This window comes from Ambystoma mexicanum, chromosome 6q (assembly GCF_040938575.1).
Source record: "Ambystoma mexicanum isolate Mex_15411 chromosome 6q, UKY_AmexF1_1, whole genome shotgun sequence".
NCBI lineage: Eukaryota > Metazoa > Chordata > Amphibia > Caudata > Ambystomatidae > Ambystoma > Ambystoma mexicanum.
In genome coordinates this window covers 275,392,602-275,412,445 of record NC_090937.1, presented here as the reverse complement: position 1 = coordinate 275,412,445, position 19,844 = coordinate 275,392,602, and the positions used below count along the sequence as shown (strand labels likewise).

The window sequence follows — 19,844 nt, the reverse complement described above, 5'->3', positions numbered from 1 at the left end:
AGGAGGAAAGGATCTGACCTTTGATCTGGAAGTAGCAAAACTGTTGCAGTCTCAGTCGGGTACTCCTCCTGTCCCATCTCTGCGCAGGGATGATGGACTACCTTAATACTACCGCAGGGCCCTCGGGTAGGTGGGAAACAAATCCAGCTGGAGCTCCTCTTGTAGGAACAGAAGAAATTGGGATTTTGTGTTCTAGAGGCAACAGGTTATTTTCTGCCTCACTGGAGCTTGCTTAGAAATGCATGGTGGAAGTTCTGATGAAACCCTGAAGTTTGATGAAGTTGTCCCTCTGGACGATTAAGGGGGACAGAAAGGGGGTCAGATCGCTGTAATTCTTTTCCTGTTTTCCCCCGATAAGGGCAAATAGAACATAACAGCATGCTCTGGTTCCTAGACTCAAACGTCTGACATAAATGCTGCAACATTTGTAATTTGGCACAGGCATGCATGGTGGGGGCCTCTGGGAGATATGTTACATGCATATGTTAGGACTGAAATGCCTCAGCCATCTTAACTTAATATGGTGCAAATCGGTGTGTCTTTCTGCTTCTGCCGCATTCCTCTCCAGCAATACCCACCAGGCTATTTTAGAGCCCTCAGCTGTTGCTTGGGACCCCACAGACTTCAGCCCATCTCCAAGTGGGGGTTGAAAAACTTACTCCAGGCAAAGTGTGCTGACCTCTACTGCAGGGGCGTTGCTAGGGGGCAGGGGGGCTAAGGGGGCTATAGCCCCTGGTCTTTTGGTTGTAGCCCCGGATAGAATCTCAGGAGCTACAGCCAAAAGGCTAGCTAGCCCCCAGTCCCAACAGTTCCGACATCAGCGTAGCCCCGGGTCTTTTCCAGACCTAGCAACTCCCCTGCTCTACTGCATCCCAAACCCTGCAGAGGCAAGGAGAAGTCGTTATCAATGAGTTATGATGTTGGGATATGAGCAAGCAAAGCTCCCTATAGAGACTGTCGAGAGGACAGAAGACATAAGACGGTGCTTGGCCAACAATTGTACCTGGATGTGGAGAGGGCTTGTAGCCAAAAAGGCAAACATTTTTTAGAAATCCTGATGGGAAGATGGATTGTCCTCATCCCTTCATTGCCTGCACACTTCTCTTACTCGTCCCAGTAATCCCTATTTGAATGTATTCACATACAGTAGGATTCTTCCCTGTTTGTGCGCATACTTCGATAATTTCTCACGTTAAAAGGCTTATGATCGCTATGTGTGTTTTGGTTTTGTTACGCGGCTCTGGTAAGAGTGCTAAGAGGGACTGGGAGTGATTTCCAAGTCGAACATGAAGGAGGAGATACTCATTTCCTTCAAGGAGACACCTTTGCGGATGGTTGCAATCAGGGGTGTTGCTAGGTCTGGAAAAGATCTGGGGCTACGCTAATGCCAGTACTGTCGGGACTTGGGGCTAGCTTGCCTTTTAGTTGTAGTTCCTAAGATTCTATCGGGGGCTACAGCCAAAAGACCCAGGGCTATAGCCCCTAAACCCCCCACCCCTAGAAACGCCTCTGGTTGTAATCCATAAAAGACACCAATGAACGGACAAATTGAGAAGTAAATGAAAGGTAATACAAGAGCTCAAAGGATATAATCTGAAAGAACAAGGGGACTTATTTACTTACTCTGGTGGATGGATACATACATGTTTAACTTTACAACTGTGGAGAATACTAGATGGAGGATCTAAATTGACATTTATCTCCTGATGCAAGGTTCCCTTTTTGTAAATAATGTACGAAGATCCTGAGGAAGGTGTTCAAAATTAGAATACGGCGAAACGTTTTGATAGCGTCAAATACCAAATCTCTTGAGTTACGTGACCATAAAGCTCTTGAGTCACATTCTGGACACAAAGATTCAGTCTGCTTCACTTAATAACAGAAACCCTTTCAGAAATGAGTGGTTATGAACACTATTGTTGTCATTAGGGTGTATTGGTGCCCTAGCATTTTAAATTAATGTTATCATATTTGGATATGTATGGTATTAGAGATGTGTTTTAATTGATATGCATAAGAACTTCATGTGATTGTTGATACATTGTTCTGTGTATGTTGTCAGGGATGCGCCAGCACTTTAAATGTGTAAGATGTTGTGTTCATGTAATTAACTAGAGACATTGATGGTTCAGTGCCATCTTTTTTATGCCTCATGTAATGTGTACACATATGTTGTTTAATGGTTTTGTAATTGAAGTAATGAACATTTACAAGCAGGAATGCTAATTTGTTAGTTTTTGCTTTGTACCACATGACACGTCCTCTTTCACGTACTGCCCTTTTTAAGGATGATTAGCTTTTCTTTGCAACCTTTCTGGTTGGCCCAATTCCATGTAATCCGCAGACACTGATCCCTCCAACAATTTCCTATGGGTAACAGTCGACCGCATTTACTATGTTCTGGGATGTTACACCAAACTTGAATAATTCATCAGATGCTTTTTAGTTTGCGTGATAGGTAGATGTGGAACCTAATGATTGTGCGGACTCCTCCCAGTGGTTCTTCCATGAAGCTAGTAATAAGTGAAAGTAAATTCCTAAAGACCTACAGGATACCAAACAGTTACATAATTCACCCAATGCAATTAGAGCAGCTTTTCTTCTCTTTTGACGGTCAGTGTGGAATCCCGGTTCTAGCTACAACAGAAGCTGGTATTATTTGCTCCTCCTAAGTTGTTCTCACAACTTCCAGCTCACTAGCTAATTGGCTAACTTGGAATGGAGGCTCTAACCACCTTTAAACTGCATTCCAAACTTCTCTTTGTGAACGTGTAGAAACTGGATACTGGTCAAGGAGACATGGACAAACGGTATCGCAGGAAGCCCCAGGCGAGGCTGCCCTTACTTCTCTCGCGAAAAGAGCTCAGGCTGCTTTTGAGACCTGACCATCAGGCTCTATGGTGCGCCAGGTGACTTCAGCTCAGGACCACTGACTTGGGCAGCGTTAACCTTACCACACAGTGCAACCCTCTGGTGCTGGTTCTTAATGCTTCATTAGGGAATGGTGGAAGTGGTACATATGCCATGGTACAGTATCACCAATAATCGATGGATCACAGAACCTGTGTGGCGGCTGACCCCCATCACCATTCAAAATAAGGCCATACCTGGAATGGCCTTACTCCTGGAAGTGATGCTGGTTTACTTTTACTCCCAGAAGGCCCCATCTGTGTTTTGCTGGTCACTGGCAAGTGTGTCCATGCCCCCCACCCCTCAGCAAAGTATAACGCCTGATGCTATCCAATAATGGTAGAATTGCCAGCAGTGCTGCCATGGAGTCCATCAGTACTACCACCACAGACATAAAACTGGCCCTATGGGGCAATTTTACCACTGGGTCTTTTTAGAAAAATAGCAGGCCAATCTTCAAGAGTCATAGCTCATATAAATGAATGACCAATCCTGTTATTGCTCTCAAACTTTGTGTGGTGGGGTTATAAAGAAGGGGGTCGTAAGTTTAGTGCCAAATGATCACTCTGATTAATTTCCCTTGTGGTATTCACTTGGGGGTGGTGACCTGACATAGCTTGATCGGGCATCTCGTAGTTATACGGTCGGTACCCTGTAAAGTGTATGAAATATCATGAGAAAGCTATAGATCTATATCATTATATATGTAAATCTATATGATTAGATATGAAATCTCACTCTAATGGATGCTATCTGACAAGTGCCAGAATCCAACAGGTAGTTCTGTCACCCAGCACAGCTTCTCAAAAAGCATCCCTGTCTGTGCACGGAGAGCAAGTGGGGGTAACCCTATATATTTATAGTATTTCTTTTTCCCCCCCCCCTCAGGAAAATATTGTGGAAACATTGCACCGTCGGACATCCTCAGTTTGCAGAATGAGTTGTCTCTCCAGTTCACATCTAACAGTAAAATAGTGGACAGTGGTTTTTCTGCAGCCTGGGCATTTGTAGATCCATCAGCCATTCCAGGTATGTGAGGAAACTTGAAGCCTTTGTTATGCTGGTGCATAGATAGGATCAGGCAGATCCTTGCGGGTCGGAGAATCCATAAACTGTTTAATACTAGCTTCCACATCATAGTCGGAGTTTACTTGGGGTAGTTTTTTTTTGTTTTCAATAGCACTGTCTAGAACCTTTAACATGTTAAACTTGCATATTGCCTGCCTCTATTGGTGCTCTTCCCATTATCACCCAATTTGATTCCATCCCCCGAATGCTCATTCTGTGCGTTTAAGATAATGGTGAATGTTCTGCTCCAGTGGAAAGTAGTTTGATGTTCTACAAAACCTCTCAATTACTTGGTCTTCCTTTTGAGGTGCTTGTAAAAGAATGGCCATGATTTAGCAATCTGAAGGAGCAAGACATCTAGCAAAGTTTTTGTTTGATTGTGTAACTTTATATTAAAATGTACTGAATCAATCAGTTACGGCTGCCTCGTGGCGTCGATAAAAGACTGATCTAGATAGACTTGCTCTGATGCTTTGCGGTGTGATGCCAGAGCCCAAAACTGTTCTTGACTGTCCAAATCCCCAGTGCTTTGCATTGAAAGCATAGACTAGAACAGGGACATAGTTACTCATGCAACCGGGTTACACTATAAGTGGACAAAGTTTGGCATGAAATGAAATTTCCTGTGAATTGGTTTTATTTCCTTTCCTCAACTGGCAGAAGGCATATGATTTGCACCAACCATTCTTGAAGGGTAATAGGAGGATGTGCTTGTGCAGACTCCATTCGCACGCATATGGTGCCAGTCACATTGTCAGGTTTTCTCATGGGCCTTAAGCTCCAGGATGTTGTTGGAAGGGTGATTGTGAGGATGTGGAAAAAGCGGTAGTTGGGGCTCCTTTTCTCCAATAGAAGTAATGTTTGATGCCCAATCCTAATCCCACAACTAAGGTGAACTCTTTTAGTCAGATTGGGTCTGAGTAGATATGCATTGCTGCCAGGAGAATGCCCACTCATGCTACCGCTGGTCACAATCTAGAATGTGTGGATACCTACCTTTTTTGTTGCGTTTATCCAATCATCCCAGGTATATCGAGCTGTGGAGGTCATTTCAACGCAGATGCAGGAGAGTTCACAACACCCCAATGGCCTATTGCCATGTACCCCAATGGGCACATCTGTACCTGGAGAATTACAGCCAGTCCTACAAAACAGCTCTGGATAGTGTTCACAAACTTCGAATTACAGGCTATGAACATCGACAATCAATGTGTGGATTATGTGGAAGTTTATGACCTGGTGAATGTCACCTCCTTGGGTAAGTGGAACTGTGGCCCAACACCCCAAACACGTTTCATATACATTGAGCTACACTGAAGAGGTTTGTGTTGTCCTATTAATTACTATGCCAGAAAAGGACGATTGGCTTAGACCGTCATCGACGAAGCATAGCTTTCAAACACATTTTTTTAAAAGATTAAGCTAAACAAAGTTGAAGCTTGAGGGGGAATTCTTGTGACTGTCTCAGATGTAAGAGAAAGCTATTGCTAGCCACCCCAGAAATTGCTCACACTGCCCACCTAAACGTTGGCCAGATGATTTATCTCAGTAGGAATCCTTAAATGAAATGCACGTCCCCCCCCCTTTACCCTTGCGGGGGTTTTCCCCTTTTCCATGTGCCAGGTGAGGGTTACTTCCCTCTTTTATTGACGCTGCACCATCCATCTTAAAGTATTTCCTGAAAAATAAAAAACATACATGTAGGTTATTAAGTCGGATAAAAAAATTTAATATCTCCTGCATCAGTAAGTGCACTTGAAAGTAGGCCTCCAAACCACACATTTTTCTTCCTGATAATGTCAAAGAGTCTTACTAATAAACATTTGAACAGTACAGCCCAGGTGATCTGGATCTCAATCTTTACAGGAAAGTTCTGTGGATTTCTGATCCCGCCGGTCGTCATTACGCCTGGAAATGGAGCCATCATCAGGTTCTTGAGCAACCAGGAGATCCAGCACAAGGGCTTCCGGGGCTACTGGACAACGGATCCCAACGTGTTCCCAACTTTACCGCCGAAGCCTGCCAATGCCTGGGACAACCTTACTATCGGTAAGCTGAGTGCACATTTAACCTCAAATGTGCCAAGTAATCTGCATGGTTATATCACATTACACCACTAAAAGTAGCACACTTAAGAACAAGTGTACATACATTGTGTGGGATTTTCCAACATATCCCTGCCTATCCATGCTCTGTCAGAGTGGCAACCTTCACTCAGGGGGATAAGTAAACATGTACACAACTCTCAATCCTGGATAAAGCAACAAAAGTACAAGGCAGCGCTAAATGTGTCTAGATTGCCATTGTGTCTGGGGGCGGGGGCTTTCTTTTTCCCCAACATGATGTGCATCTAACAATCAACCACTTGTCCAACATCAGCATCAGTGAACATTGCACTAATTCAAAAAAGCAGTCCTTTCTAGACAACACCCAACTAACAGCTTATGTGAAACATATATTCAGTTTGGGTTCACAATGGGTAAGTACAGCATCATGCCCCCTATGCATTTTAAGGTGTCTGACCACACAGCTGTTTCACATAGCAGGCGTGCCCAAGGGCGCTATTCCATGTAATGGGGCGTCTCTGCAACCTGCTTGTTGGTCGCTTGCTTCCTCCAGCAGCAGGCCTATTGTATTCATGCTAGTTGTTTCCAAATGTTGCTATCCGCCTCCAACAGACTGAGGCAGCCTAACCAAGATGGACACCTCTAGTCTTTGAGTTATTAGGCTGCGTTAGCAGAGAGACCGACAGACAACCAGTGTCCTTCCTGTGTCTTAGTTGTTTAAATGCACTCCTAAAATAGGGGTGCACTTAACATACATTTTGGGATTGATGAATGGGATGTAGAATTTCACCAAAATTACAAAGGGCAGATTGTGCATCTACAGTGTCTTCAGTGGCCCCCACCCGTGGAGAAATTGTTTGTAAAGGAACACCTTATTGAGGACCGATGGTCTATAATCCCTTAGAGTTCATATACATTCTAGTATCACGACCTGTCCCACCCCCAGCATCGCTGTGAAAGCACAGCTGCATCTGACGCTGGTGTCTCAAACTGCATTACTCTTTGCTCGCGGGCCATGTCTCTGGGAACTGTCAAGGGAAATTGCCTCTTGAGGAACTCAGACTGGCAACACTTGGATCCACAAAGCCAACCTGATCACAGGATGGACCTTGCCAATTAAACCCCAATCCCCACATTAAATGGGCTTTCTTTACTGCCAGCAGAAACAACACCCTTGCCCTTCCAAACCTGCCTCGCCACCTACAGAAAATCCATTATCGGTTGTGCCTGAGCGTTCCTTTTCTACTCTGCTGTGTCATGGGGAGAACACAACAATCTAGCCTCCGACCTCCTTGGTCCCCAAAACCTAGATGATTTTATCCCTACATCCTGGACACTGCTCCTCTGAAACTCTTCCCTCCTTTAAACACTTCTAGCTCTCTACTCAGAAATCAATACCTTCCCTTCATTGCAGAAACTAATTTCTCTGATATGTGCAGGTGGCCGCTCACCTTAAATAAATTGCTTAGTAGTGTGCTAAAGTTTAGAATTGCTCCCCTTGATCATCAAAGCCTCTTCACTCAGTCATGCTTGCGGACTCATGTTTTGTGCTGGCGTTTCCTTTTCTCTAGCTCTCCTTACATGGATAATTCTTATTCTACTCTCCTCTTTCTACTGAACCTTTTCTTATTTTGTTGGTGCTCCTTTGTTGGCTGTAACTCCATCATGGCCACTGCAGTGTGCGAGCCCTCTATCTGCTTTTTTCAGCATTTCCTGTGCTTGTCAGCTGCACATATGTACAAAGATAGTTTATTACTACAATGCCACAATACAGCGGGTGGACTGTTTTTTTTTTTTATATATAAGATATGTGAAACGACACCCAACCAAATGAATAACATGAGAGTATGTGGTAGCACAGTGTTTTGACCTATAGATCCTTTCCTTTAATCCCTTCCTTGAAGAGCTCCCATCTTTCCAGACCCTCGTAAAAAAGCAACCACGTTGGCACAGAGCGACTCAGCCAAATTGATCTACTCCTAACCACAGGATCTCCATCAAAATTCATACGACTGAAACTTCTTTCTCCCTGTGAGGATGCAGAGTAAGGCTCGGACACAATGGTGGCATGTATTTGGCCAGAAACCTTTATTATATGAAGGAGGTTTGGAAAAATCTTTGCTGAAGTAAAATGTCTTCCTTTCAAGAAAGTCTATTAGAAGACATTGCTTTTGTTTGTATAGACCACGTTTGCACATTGCAATTGTTGTCATGGTTGTAATCTGGAGAGTGGTGCTGGGAATTAATCTTATGTTTCGCTACATGTTGCTATTGCAGTCTGCAAATCAAACGATCAAAGATAAATGCTGTCTTTGCGAAACTCATTGCAGTCACTGCTGGCCTCTTGCAAAATGTTCACTTGCTCCAATACTTCAATGTGTGCATGTTTTTGTTCTTTGCAGCTTGGCCAGCAAATTGTGGCTCTCCTGCTATTGCACCAAAGTCCTTCCAACCTAGAATAGGCAATGGCCAAGAAGCTACTCCTCACTCCTGGCCGTGGCAAGCCTCTGTGCAAGTAAGTAGCAGCCCCGCGGCACGTGGCAGGATCAACGAGATCTGCCTGGAAATATAACTGGCTCTATGGTCATGGGCATTTGTCTTGCCTCTAATCCATGGTAGGTTATATGACTGGGATGTAAAAGTGCCTATATTGAGAGATACCCTGTGTTAACGTCAGATAAGCGTGTTGATGAAAGGGTTGTGCTTTCCGTTTTCAAGTGGCAAAGGAATGTGCGTAATGCACGCGCTGCTCACATTGCAGTCATAGCATGTGTCGATAAGACTGGAAATGATTTTGCTGTTCTCTGTGCAAGGGTCACTGGACTTGTTTCACTTGTCTGTGTAATTGGGATGATTGTGGGTTTCAATGTCCTTGGACACGTGCGACGGTTTAGTTTCCATCAGAATACATTGATGCATTGCACCAGTGTATTGGTAACTCTTGGAATGGGCGTTTCTGGGGTTACTGACTCTACCATCTCCTGAAAAATATTGACAGGTGGCTCAGGCCAGCCTCATAGTTTATGCATTTCTCATGGGCTGATTGAAGCAGTGGAGCTCATCGTTCCCTGGCCCCACGACTAGGCTGCCGACACTAGTTCAGGGAAGCAAAGAGGGCAGCCTGTGGCCAGGACTGGAAACGCTAGGGACTGCACCACTTGCCCTATGGCCAAAACCAACATGGACAAGGGGCTTGAGGCAAGAGTTGCCTGTCCCTCAGGCTGCAGTATTGCTTTGCTCTGATATAGGACAAGGCCTGTGTACAGTGGCACTAGCCAAATCGTTCCATCTATGCATTAAAGGCCAGGCTCTGAAACCCCAGATGGAGGTGGACACAGAGCTTTCAGTGGAGCATTGAGCCCCTGGCGGTGAGTCAGGGTGATTGGATCCAGGATGACTAGGTACTAGAGTGCAACCTACTGAGTCTGTCTTGACTCGCTAGGACGGGTCTATTCCAGACTGGGTGACAGTCCAACATGGGTTTGAGATGATTTTCTTAGACCTCTGCATTTTCTTGTTGCTACGCATGGTCTGAAATCTATAAAGCAATCCAAGGGCAGTCTGTGTTTGAGATGGTGGAGGTGGACGTCACATGGGAAATCCAGGAGAGGGGGCTATACCAAGGGGGCATGGCCTAAGCAGTGATGACCTAAGTAGTTATGGTCATGGCCCAGAAGGGGTTCTCCCTTACCCAAGCAATGCATAACGAGACCCATGTACTTTGGGGGTCTCAGCATGGTCTTAAATGGTATGGTTTGCATCCAGTCTGCATGGTTTAAATACATTTCTCTGGGGTTTGTAAATGAATCGCACTCCCTCAGTATATACACAATGTAATCAGTTGGTAAATCATCCTCATGCTGTATGTAAATCATCCATGAAAAAGGGGACAAATGGGGGACATGGGGTTTGCTGGCGATGTGCATAAAATCAAGGAACATTTTGGCAACATAAGAATGAGCATTTCATTTTATATTTGAAATGTGTCTGTCTGTGAAAGGCATCAACCTAAAGTTCTTGCCTCCCATGCCCTATACAGCTAACGCATGGGAAGGTCTGCCACTTTCCCTCAGCCGTCTGCCGATGCGTGTTATGTTCCTCGTGAGATATACAATGTATCTATTTGAGACGCAGAGGGGGGGGTTGACTGGAGACCATCTGAGCTAGGGAAGTGGGGCCCATCTACAAATGGCTAGGCGTAAGAGTGCAGGGTTGCAGGTTGTTTGGCCTTGTAAAACCTACTCCCTTCTTCCCCCATCTTACTCCCCTCTAAGATCTCCTTCCACTACACACACAACCTCAACAGAGGCCCACAACAGGCACATCCGCACTAACCGAGCCACCCGTAAGCTCTCCTCTTTAGCGGCTGATGTGGGAGAGTGCGATAGGGCTAACCAGACCCAAAGTGATGTAGTCCTTCAGTCCTTGGTCTCTTCCCTATGGTTAATTTACTCCCACGTTTCTTCGCCCAACCTGTAGAAATCAGATTGGCACCGAGGTGCCAGGTAGTTTTTGATCTGCAACCACTCACAACACAGGTTTCGCCCCCGGCCTCTCCCACTGTCCCACTAATGAACCCCACCCCCTTTTATCTTACGAGGCCACCAATAGTGGCAGAAGGTCACTATAAAATACCACTTACGTTACATTTCCTTTAACAAGGGACAGACGCAGGTGGTTTCTGAAAAATATACTTTTGGAACAGCACTTGTCAAAAAATCTGTCCAGTGATCTAACATCTTTTATCACTTTGGCCAGAATGAGGGAGAAACAGGGGCCCATGCAGCAGATATGTTTGCCCAAGAGGCCAAGAAGATGGATGGCCTTCACAGTGTTTGGATCATTGTTGTGATGAAACAGATGCATTCTAGGGGAATTCTGTACTCCAGAAGAATTAAAAAAGAGCTGCTCAATCCTATTCTTGGCAGGGTTTCTTGGGGAGGACCCTTAACCTAAACTGACCTTTCTCCTCCTGCCTGTCAAAGGTCATTCCCGGACAATGACAGATAGGATCATTAGCTTCTGACATCCACATGTCACTCAAAGGTCAATGCAAGACAACCTGCCTTACTACTCCACTCTAAAAGAATGTCACATTTGAGATCGTTTTGCATTTTGTTGTAGAATTCTATAGGCTGGATCACTCCTTGGATGAATATCATAGCTAAAATTCACATGGTCTTCAAAATATATAAAGGCTGCGAGTCCATAGCAACAGGCTTCACATTTGAGCTATTTTTAGTGCTCGGAATGCATTGTCCATTTAGCTCGGAACTGGGGGTGAACTTCCAGTGATGGCTTTTGGGTGGCACTCTGCTGTGTGAGACTTGGCTGCAATGTTGAATGCTGCCTATATAAATGCTTCCTTTTACTTCATGTAAATAATCTTAACATCTGCAGGGCTGTTCTAGTTTTTCCCTGCACCTAAACGTGGTGATACACTACATACTACTGCAGTTTCAATTAATTGTTTAGGGGACCACAAAGGCGGGCTGGGGGTGGGATGGCGGGGAGGTTGAAAATCGGGTGGGCAACTGAGATGCTCTCTTTTCTATGTAATGAAGTGTAAGGTCCATAATGACTCCTCTCTGCATTATTAAACACTGCAGTAGTGGTGTGAAATGCTTCTTTAGAGTTCATTTCCCGCCTAACAAAAGAGGGTGGTAATGTTTAAAAGAAATACAAAAATAAGGATTACGCCTTTTTGGAGAAAATGTATGTGATATATCCAAGTCTGCATCCTACTTCCTTTGTGGGGATATACCCATAGCAAGACAGAGACCCACTATCACAGCATGCGGTGATGCCAATTATGGCATGTGGTAACGGTTCCTAGTCAGGGCCTTTAAGCATTATCAAATAGATGGCACCATCGCCTGAAGATGTTGCATGCAGAAGCGTTGCCATGTTGGGATCAGAGAGGCGTGTGCTGCACATTCCAAGACATTGTCTTCTAGGATGACCAAGTGTATGCTGTTGTGATCTTATGGGGCATGATGTTCTTTTGCAGAGTCGTCCTCTTGCCATTCTACCGTTCCAGCACAAGTGTGGCGGCTCGCTTATTCATGAAGAGTGGATACTCCTGGCCGCGCGCTGCTTGACCGCGTAAGCTGCTTTTCCTTTCTTTTCACATGTGTGGGTCTCCCATGTTCTGGCTGCAGAGTGAAGCTGATGATTGTGAGCTTAGGCTAGTTCTGAAGGCTAGCAGTGTAGGGCAGTCAGAATTGGGACCCAAGAGACATGTGTATAGTGCCCAGAGACTGAAGAGGAGGAAAGAGGTGGGGGGGGGGCAAATCTGAAGAGCCAAGATGCTTGCAAGTCCCAGACTCTCTTGATTTGTTTTAATATTTGTATTGCCCACCGGACCCGAGGGTATCAGGGCGCAGAAGGGCAATAAGGATATTTTCAGCTTGGTTACATTGCTGTACAGTAATATACAAAAGAATATACAAAATAGGACAACTATATACAGGATACAAATGATATCTACAAATAAAGCAAATTATATTTATGGCTGATGCAGGTAATATATACATATATATATATATGCATATACATGCATATATATACACATATATACCCATGATGAGTGTGTCGGTGTAATCAGATGGGTGAGAAGCATGTGGGGATCGTTGTAGTGCCCATAACCTTTACCTTGTCCCTGCAGGCTGCCTGGCCACCGTCAGTGCACAGAATACATCATCAGCTTTGTTCCCAAGCACAGTAGAGTACCAACCTTTGTTCTAAAGACAGCCGATTTCCATCTTCTAAATGTTTGTCAATGTTCGCAAATTCTCCCAAAGTGAGACTGGGACGTTTTTAATGTGGTGGAGCCAAAATAGTGTTACTCGGTTGATGCGAGTCAGCCAGAACGGTGGTCTTGGGTGGTAGTTTAATTTTTGAGACTGTTCTTTTTTAAAACAGTGGGTCGACATGGTGCTTTGAATAACACTTTTAAAAAAAATATAATACTTTCATCAATAAAGTCCTAGAATGTACTGCGGTTCTAAGACAAATACCAAGTGTCTTCCTCTGTTGTTGGCACTTATTAAAACTTCAAAACATAAACAAATGGAATGGTTCTGCGGTTGCTACTGGTAATTGATAATTATGGGTTGGTGTTTGTTGCCAAGTGGTACCGCGTCAATCCATATGTCTATGTAAATGATATTTTCTTTCAGAAGAATTCACTTTCAGCATCTGGCGGGGCGAAGATTCTAACACCTAACAGTCTGAAATAATGTACATGGATTAACTGGGTGACCCCTCACACTTGTGTGTTCAATGTCTACGATCAGTCATTCAAATAATTGTGCTATACCTTGTTGGTTTAAACTAGTGGTGCTTTAATTAGGTGAATAATTATGTGAAGGTTACATCATTTATTTTGGGTACATTCATGTGCGATCTTATTCAGCCATTGCATACAGATGTAGTGATTAACAGCCAACAATAACCTCCTTGTGCATGTGCCTCTTGTTTCGCCAACTATGACTTCCCTTAGGCTAGTTACACAATATCTGGCTACTTATCACAACCAAATGTTTTGAATGATCTTGTTATCCTATGTTTGGTTACAGTTTCATTATAACATACAATAATTCATTACATTCAATGCTTAGAAATTTGGATTACAGTAAAATCCATAAGCATTAGTCTTGATGCGACATGGTTCATCATGTAAGTGAACATTCAGGTACTGCAGATTTGCGTTGTGCTGCGCGAACCCCATGTGGGATCGAAAGGAGAATAATTCCTATGTATTCTTGCGAGCAATGTTCATAGTTGCGCTTGGGTATTCCTCTGAGTGGCTATTGGAAATGTCTGCCTATTTCCTTCAAGCGGTAGGTATTTGTATGCCCCATGGAGATAGGTAGGTCTTTTTTTCATACTATCTTAATCGGAGCTGTGAGTACATCATGTACATTTTCCAAGAAGGCTGCAGCGTTCCGCTGTGTCCATCTGAAGCATTGTGACTTAGAGGTTCAAGCTGGACTGCTTTTTTGGGTTTGGACCCGGCTTGATTTGCGTACAGTTCTTGCTTTGCTGTGATAGCACAGCCTGCTGTAAAAGAAGGCACTTGACGGTTTCCCAGAGCAATTCCCAGTGATTATCTAGAGGGCTGGATGGAAAGGTTTTAAGTTAATCATAAAGATAGTCGGCACCTTCTGTTGAGGTTCAGGCTCCATCTTAGACAGTGGCAGCAGGAGCATTCCCTTCTTAGCCACTTTGAAGGTGATGCCCTGGCTACTATGTCAAATGTTAGCAGACCTCTGTGTACTGGCTGACAAGAACTTGATCTTGTTTAAATGGCTTGTCTGGTAAGAAATCAAGTTGTTACACAACCCGAAACCACCTCAAATAACTGCCCATGGTTGGACAATGGATGGATGGATTGGACAGATGGACAATTAGCAGTCCGCAGTGTCTGCTACATGTCTCCCTTAGTGTAGTAAACGTTGTTTACATTCCAGTTGTTGCACCGTTGTGATAACCCTGCCGGAAGGCAATGGGCTTCTTCACCCTCTACTCTTGTTTGGCTGGGGGCCAGGGGGCATTTGGAAAATATGGAAGCAAACCATGTCAACAAACACAACCGCAATCTCAAGCATCAAATATACTCTGCAATCTGAGCAGCATAATGGCCTCGTACAGGTCTGTGTTCTCTCCCCATGATTCTCTGTATATCAACAAGCAAAGGTGAGCTAAACATGGCAGGTGGCTCTGGCGAGAGAACATGAGGGACAAGCAGCAATGCCGAAAACTAACTACTCGCTTTTAAATCTTGGTACTTTCAAGGAGCCTCCAAAGCACCCATGGTGCAGGTTTGCTGGGCCTCAAGCAGCACTGCCGATGAGCTTCCTGTCTAGGAGTTGGAAGGTCTTCTGGAACTTTCCCTGAGGAAGTCCACTGGATTCCTCCCATTGGTTGGCTCCCTTTATTCTTTGGTCCCATTGTCATGGACCTTCAAGCCGCATGCGTATCTGTAGGATAATCAGAAGAGGGAGAGGACACAAAGTGGGCCGCCCTGAAACGGGCATGCTTAACCTCTAAACTAGGCATTTGTTTAAAGGAGGGAGGGGTCTTTCTGAAAACCCAAGCACCTCAATGTATACCATTCATTAAAAAAAGCGAAGCGAGAAAAACATTATCAGGCACAGTTCTGTGGAAGTGTTGGGATACTTTGAAAAGAAAAGTATTGAAATCACTGGTTCATGGCACCTGACCTGACTGGACCCTGCAGATCACAGGGAAATGTTGACTAAAGGCAGTGGTACATGAAACAAGGGCAGAGTTTAAAAGGCATGTCTCATGCCGGTATCTGAGGAAAAGGGGATCCTGTACTTATAAGGACCTTTTTATAAATTTGCAAATCGGGGTTCAACCGCTGGAAAAAAGCGCTGAAAACTTGGCTATTCAACAAATATTAACAAATATTAACCCTAACTAGTCCTACTCTACCTCAGTACTAGAACGCTTCAGGTTTATCTCCCTTTTTTGAACCGAAACAGTAAATCCAGCACCCATGGCCCACATGTATCTCCACGGGGCACTTTTAGACCAGCAACTAGTGTTTTAAACGAACTGTGACCTGCTACCTTGACCCATTGTAACTTAGTATATGAAAATTGATTATATGACTATGTGTAACTTAGTATAAATGTTGATTTATTTGACTGTAACTGTAACACTGTATAAAAATGTGAGCATTCACCTGCAATTTCGCCGTGATACCTTCGGGTTTGGGCGAGTAACAAATGTAATAAATAAATAAAAATGAAAAAACCGAGTTCCAAATACCAGCAGAGACCTTTACAGGGAGCATCGTACTGTGGTGGAACCATTTTTCCAATGAGGCGCTGTACATGGAACAGTATTGCATATGGGTTTTTAGTCCAAATAGTTATTATAGAAATTAGGATACAATAGGGTGGGGAAATAGAGCATAGAATTGCAAGACTACTTATACGGCACAAAGAAAATGTTGAGGCACAGTGAAATTAAGTGATTTAGGTAAAATGCTGAAACCAACATTAGCACTCGGGCGTCTGTCAGCAACTTTACAGTGTTGTGTGCCTGTACCTGCCTGCTCAGATGTGTCTCAAAAGGTGGCAGGCTGTGATGGGGGTGGGTGGTGTCACATGTGGAAACTGCTTTGGTCACCATATGTCTGGCAGAGGGTTTGAATTAAAAAAAAAAGGCTATTTAATGAACATTGATTAAGCAGAAGTATTTCGTGACTCTTAAGAGAAATACTTGGCATTAATAAGCACAGAAAATGTTTAATTATTTTGATGAATCGTCTGTATAGTTCCCAGATATCGTGACTGAGATGTTAATCACTGCTGCTGTGCTCTGGGTTTTTTTTCTTCTTCTTATGAACCTCAGACCCACGAACCTGAACTTATGGCGTGTATGCCTGGGGAAGCACAACATGAGCGCCAGCGAACCTTCGGAGAAGTGCTACAGCTTCGACGCCGCCATCAGCCATGAGGACTTCACGCACGCCACCACCAAGGATCACTCCAACGACGTTGCTCTGGTGCATTTGAAAGGGAGGGCAAACTTTACACAGGAAATTGCCCCGGTCTGCCTGCCCAACGCAGATGAGATGCCACCCCAAGGGGAGTTGTGCTACGCCACTGGATGGGGAGTTTCCAAAGGTAAACGATATACATCAGACGTGTCCAAGTCCAGTCCTCAAAAAGCCCCTCCCACACCAGAATTTCAGCATAACCATGATGTATTAGTGACTCATTCAGGTACACTGTTGTGTTCAAGTGGATTTTCTATAGACATCCTGAGAACACGAAGTGGATTTGTCTCTTGAGGACCGGACCTGGCGAGCCATGGCTTACATGAGGAATGCTTATTTTATAACAAGGCAGCAGAACAGCTAAACAAAGTCTGGCCACCATTTGGAGGCCCGAAAAGTGCAGCCCCTTTTCATGAAACACATGGCATATGTATGGGTAGGTAAGGACTGCCAAACCTTTGAAGTCTGCTCAACCTCCTGGCTGCTCTTGCCACAGAAGCACTATATAGTCTGTAAGTGTACTCTTGACTTCTCACTTTTTTTTAAAGATATTTGATAAACGCCATTGGCTAAATTCCAGGGAACAGGAAGCAACTGGGAGAATATTGTGTACTCTAGCAGGTGCATCTGAAACATGAGGGGTTCATAAAACAGTGGCTGTGATTCTGGCCACATTGAGACTGGATTACACAAACTAGGAATATAGTGTGGTGCTGGGCATTTCAGTGGGACAAGATTAGACCACTGTCACAAATGGCCTTAAGAACACACCATCTCTCAGAGACATTTCAATGGTTTTTATTATGATTTTCATGGGGAGTCCAACTAAAAGCCATCCCTCTCTTTGGTCATCTTGTGGGCTCATCCCACCCTAGCACAGACTTCCTTAATCCGCAAGATGGTCTCTAGAGATTGGTAACCACTACTACCTAAAATCTTATGGTTAACGATGAGGGCCTAAAAGCAACTACCTTATCTAGCTTACGCCCTCCAGGGTCTATTAGGTGGATCCAAGCCAGGTGTCGCACAAAAATTTAAATAGTCTTCAAATCAGGAATTAGTGCCTTCCAACCACCCAGATCCCACTTGGTCTTACCCCTCTCACACCCTCGTATTCCTCGCCCTGATGTTCTTTACTTTCTTCTTTTCCTTCTACTCTCCCCTACCTTTCTCCCACTCTTTTCTCTTTCTCTTTCTCTCTCGTCTGTCCATGTGATGTAATGACGTCTACTCCTTACTTCCACCTTCAACTGTATGCTATACTACTCTCCACTCCCTTGTACTTGTTGATACTCTCCACTCCACTACTCTCCACTCTGCACCACACTCACCATTTGTTCTCTCGCACTCACTCTTTCCACTCTCCCAATCAACTTTCTCACTCCATCCCACTTACCTCCCTGCTCTCTCTCTGACCTTACTCACCATTCACACACTCATACCCAAGAACCACTTTCACCAACCAATACCTCACCTTCAACAGTCTTTCAGTTAGTTTCCGCCACTCTATGCTCCAGTATCCTTCCACTGCTTGATCTCTTGGTCCATCTCCTCACTCCTTAACCTCAACTGAACAACCCACTCTCTCTCATTCGGCTTGTAACTTTTTATCCCCCTCCTCCCTCTTCCATTGGCTCTCGTGCTCACCTGGTTCCCAAGGCCAATCACTGCCTTGCTCTCCCGCAGGGCCGGTTTACACAGGTGGGAAGCCATCAAGTGCCCTTTAAGCCTTGACACCTTTTCAGACAGGGGTTCGCTGTTGGTCTGTGATGGTGGCTCGGTACATAAATTGTCCATTTCAGAGTTCGTGGTCTGATGTAATTGAGCATCCGATTCTTACTTCGTAGCGAGCAACGCTCCCCTGGCTCTGTATCGACCGCCGGATCTCTTGCCAGTGGGTTGAATAGTCCTTCCTTCGCCCCAAGGATCTCTGGGTTTTGTAGTTCTGAAATGAAAATAGAAAAAAACACTGGCCAGCATGTTGTATGGCAGACATGGGATGCTTAAAAGCAGTACTTTACACTTGCAAACAGGCACATAAGTGGGTAACATAGACTTAGGCCCTCCCAACTCGGCTATGGGGCCGAACTAGCTCTGGCAAAATCCCAGCTAGGTCTGGTCTTGGTTGTGAGGGGTCCTGCTCCACCTTGACAGTGTGAGGTCACTGGCCCTGTTGCACCAGACACTCTACAGGTGGTATTCGCATGTCTGGTACATCATATGTATGCATACAAGCTACTTAGGTACACACAACATTGGTCAAATGGCAAAGCTGGGATTAGATTTCAGACCTCTGGGTTCCATGCTCAGAAATGTAGCCACCAGGTGACATTACAACACTTGAAATCACATCACATCACATCTTCATGTGCCACTTATCAATGAGGGAAAATGGCAGCATGTTTTACAGAGGGGCTCATTCTTCTCTTAAAACAGCCAATTTGAATCAATTGCTTCTGGTAAACTTTCACACTATAACTTTTCCACATCATCTTACCTATCGCAGTGAGACAAGGGTTTGTCGACTTCTGGCTTTTTCTCAACAAAGGTTCTTGCCTCTAGCCACCCAGTGGAATACCGGGTGAGCTCATGGCACAATCATCCTTGTTTAGTGGCTTGGATGATTTTCAGCAGGAAGTCATGGTCGCGCTTCCATTGTTGCCCTCTTCATCTGCCCAGAACATTCAATATGGTGGTTACTTTCGTTTTCCTAAAGAGGTTAGACGTTCATAAAATTACACTAAAGTGGTTTAAAATTGTCTTTATTGTGCAATCAAAAAAAGTGAAATTGGGTGAAGATATTTCATACCCAGTCCCACTAGTCAGCGGGGGGAGTAGGGGTGCCTCAATGGTCTACGTTATCACCTGTCATTTTTAACATGCACATCATACCCCCTCCCCCATTTACTAACCTGGATAACTTCTGGACTAGCTTGTATGTGTATACGCCTGTGGAGCAACTAAATATGTGACTTTCTAAAGAGATGAGACTCTTTGATCCATTCAGATACCGGCAGCATATTCTCCAGGGCAGAAAACTAAGACTATCATTGTCGGACCAAACATGTCAATTCTACTTCTACTGCAGGAGCTTGTATGTCTTTGGAGTCCATTTGGTCTGAAAGTTACATTGTGCAGTGATGACAGTTATTCTTCATCCTGGGATTTTCATTAAATCCATAGACACTGAATAGCTTCACCCTTGCTTCGGATCCCAAAACAGTTTTAAACAAAGGGGAGAAAACCTGCCTGACATATAATAT

General features: G+C 44.4%; 1 protein-coding gene across 1 annotated transcript in view; it reads left to right on the top strand.

The window, feature by feature from the left end:
- LOC138515204 (ovochymase-2-like) overlaps window positions 1-16,875 on the top strand; it is a 438,094-nt gene extending 421,219 nt beyond the window's left edge. The window contains exons 16-21 of the mRNA XM_069630166.1: window positions 3,799-3,939; window positions 5,006-5,236; window positions 5,845-6,027; window positions 8,447-8,559; window positions 12,055-12,149; window positions 16,434-16,875. Of these exons, the coding sequence (XP_069486267.1) occupies window positions 3,799-3,939; window positions 5,006-5,236; window positions 5,845-6,027; window positions 8,447-8,559; window positions 12,055-12,149; window positions 16,434-16,875 (1,205 nt within the window). The remainder of the gene's footprint in view (window positions 1-3,798; window positions 3,940-5,005; window positions 5,237-5,844; window positions 6,028-8,446; window positions 8,560-12,054; window positions 12,150-16,433) is intronic.
- The last annotated feature ends 2,969 nt before the right edge of the window (window positions 16,876-19,844 follow it).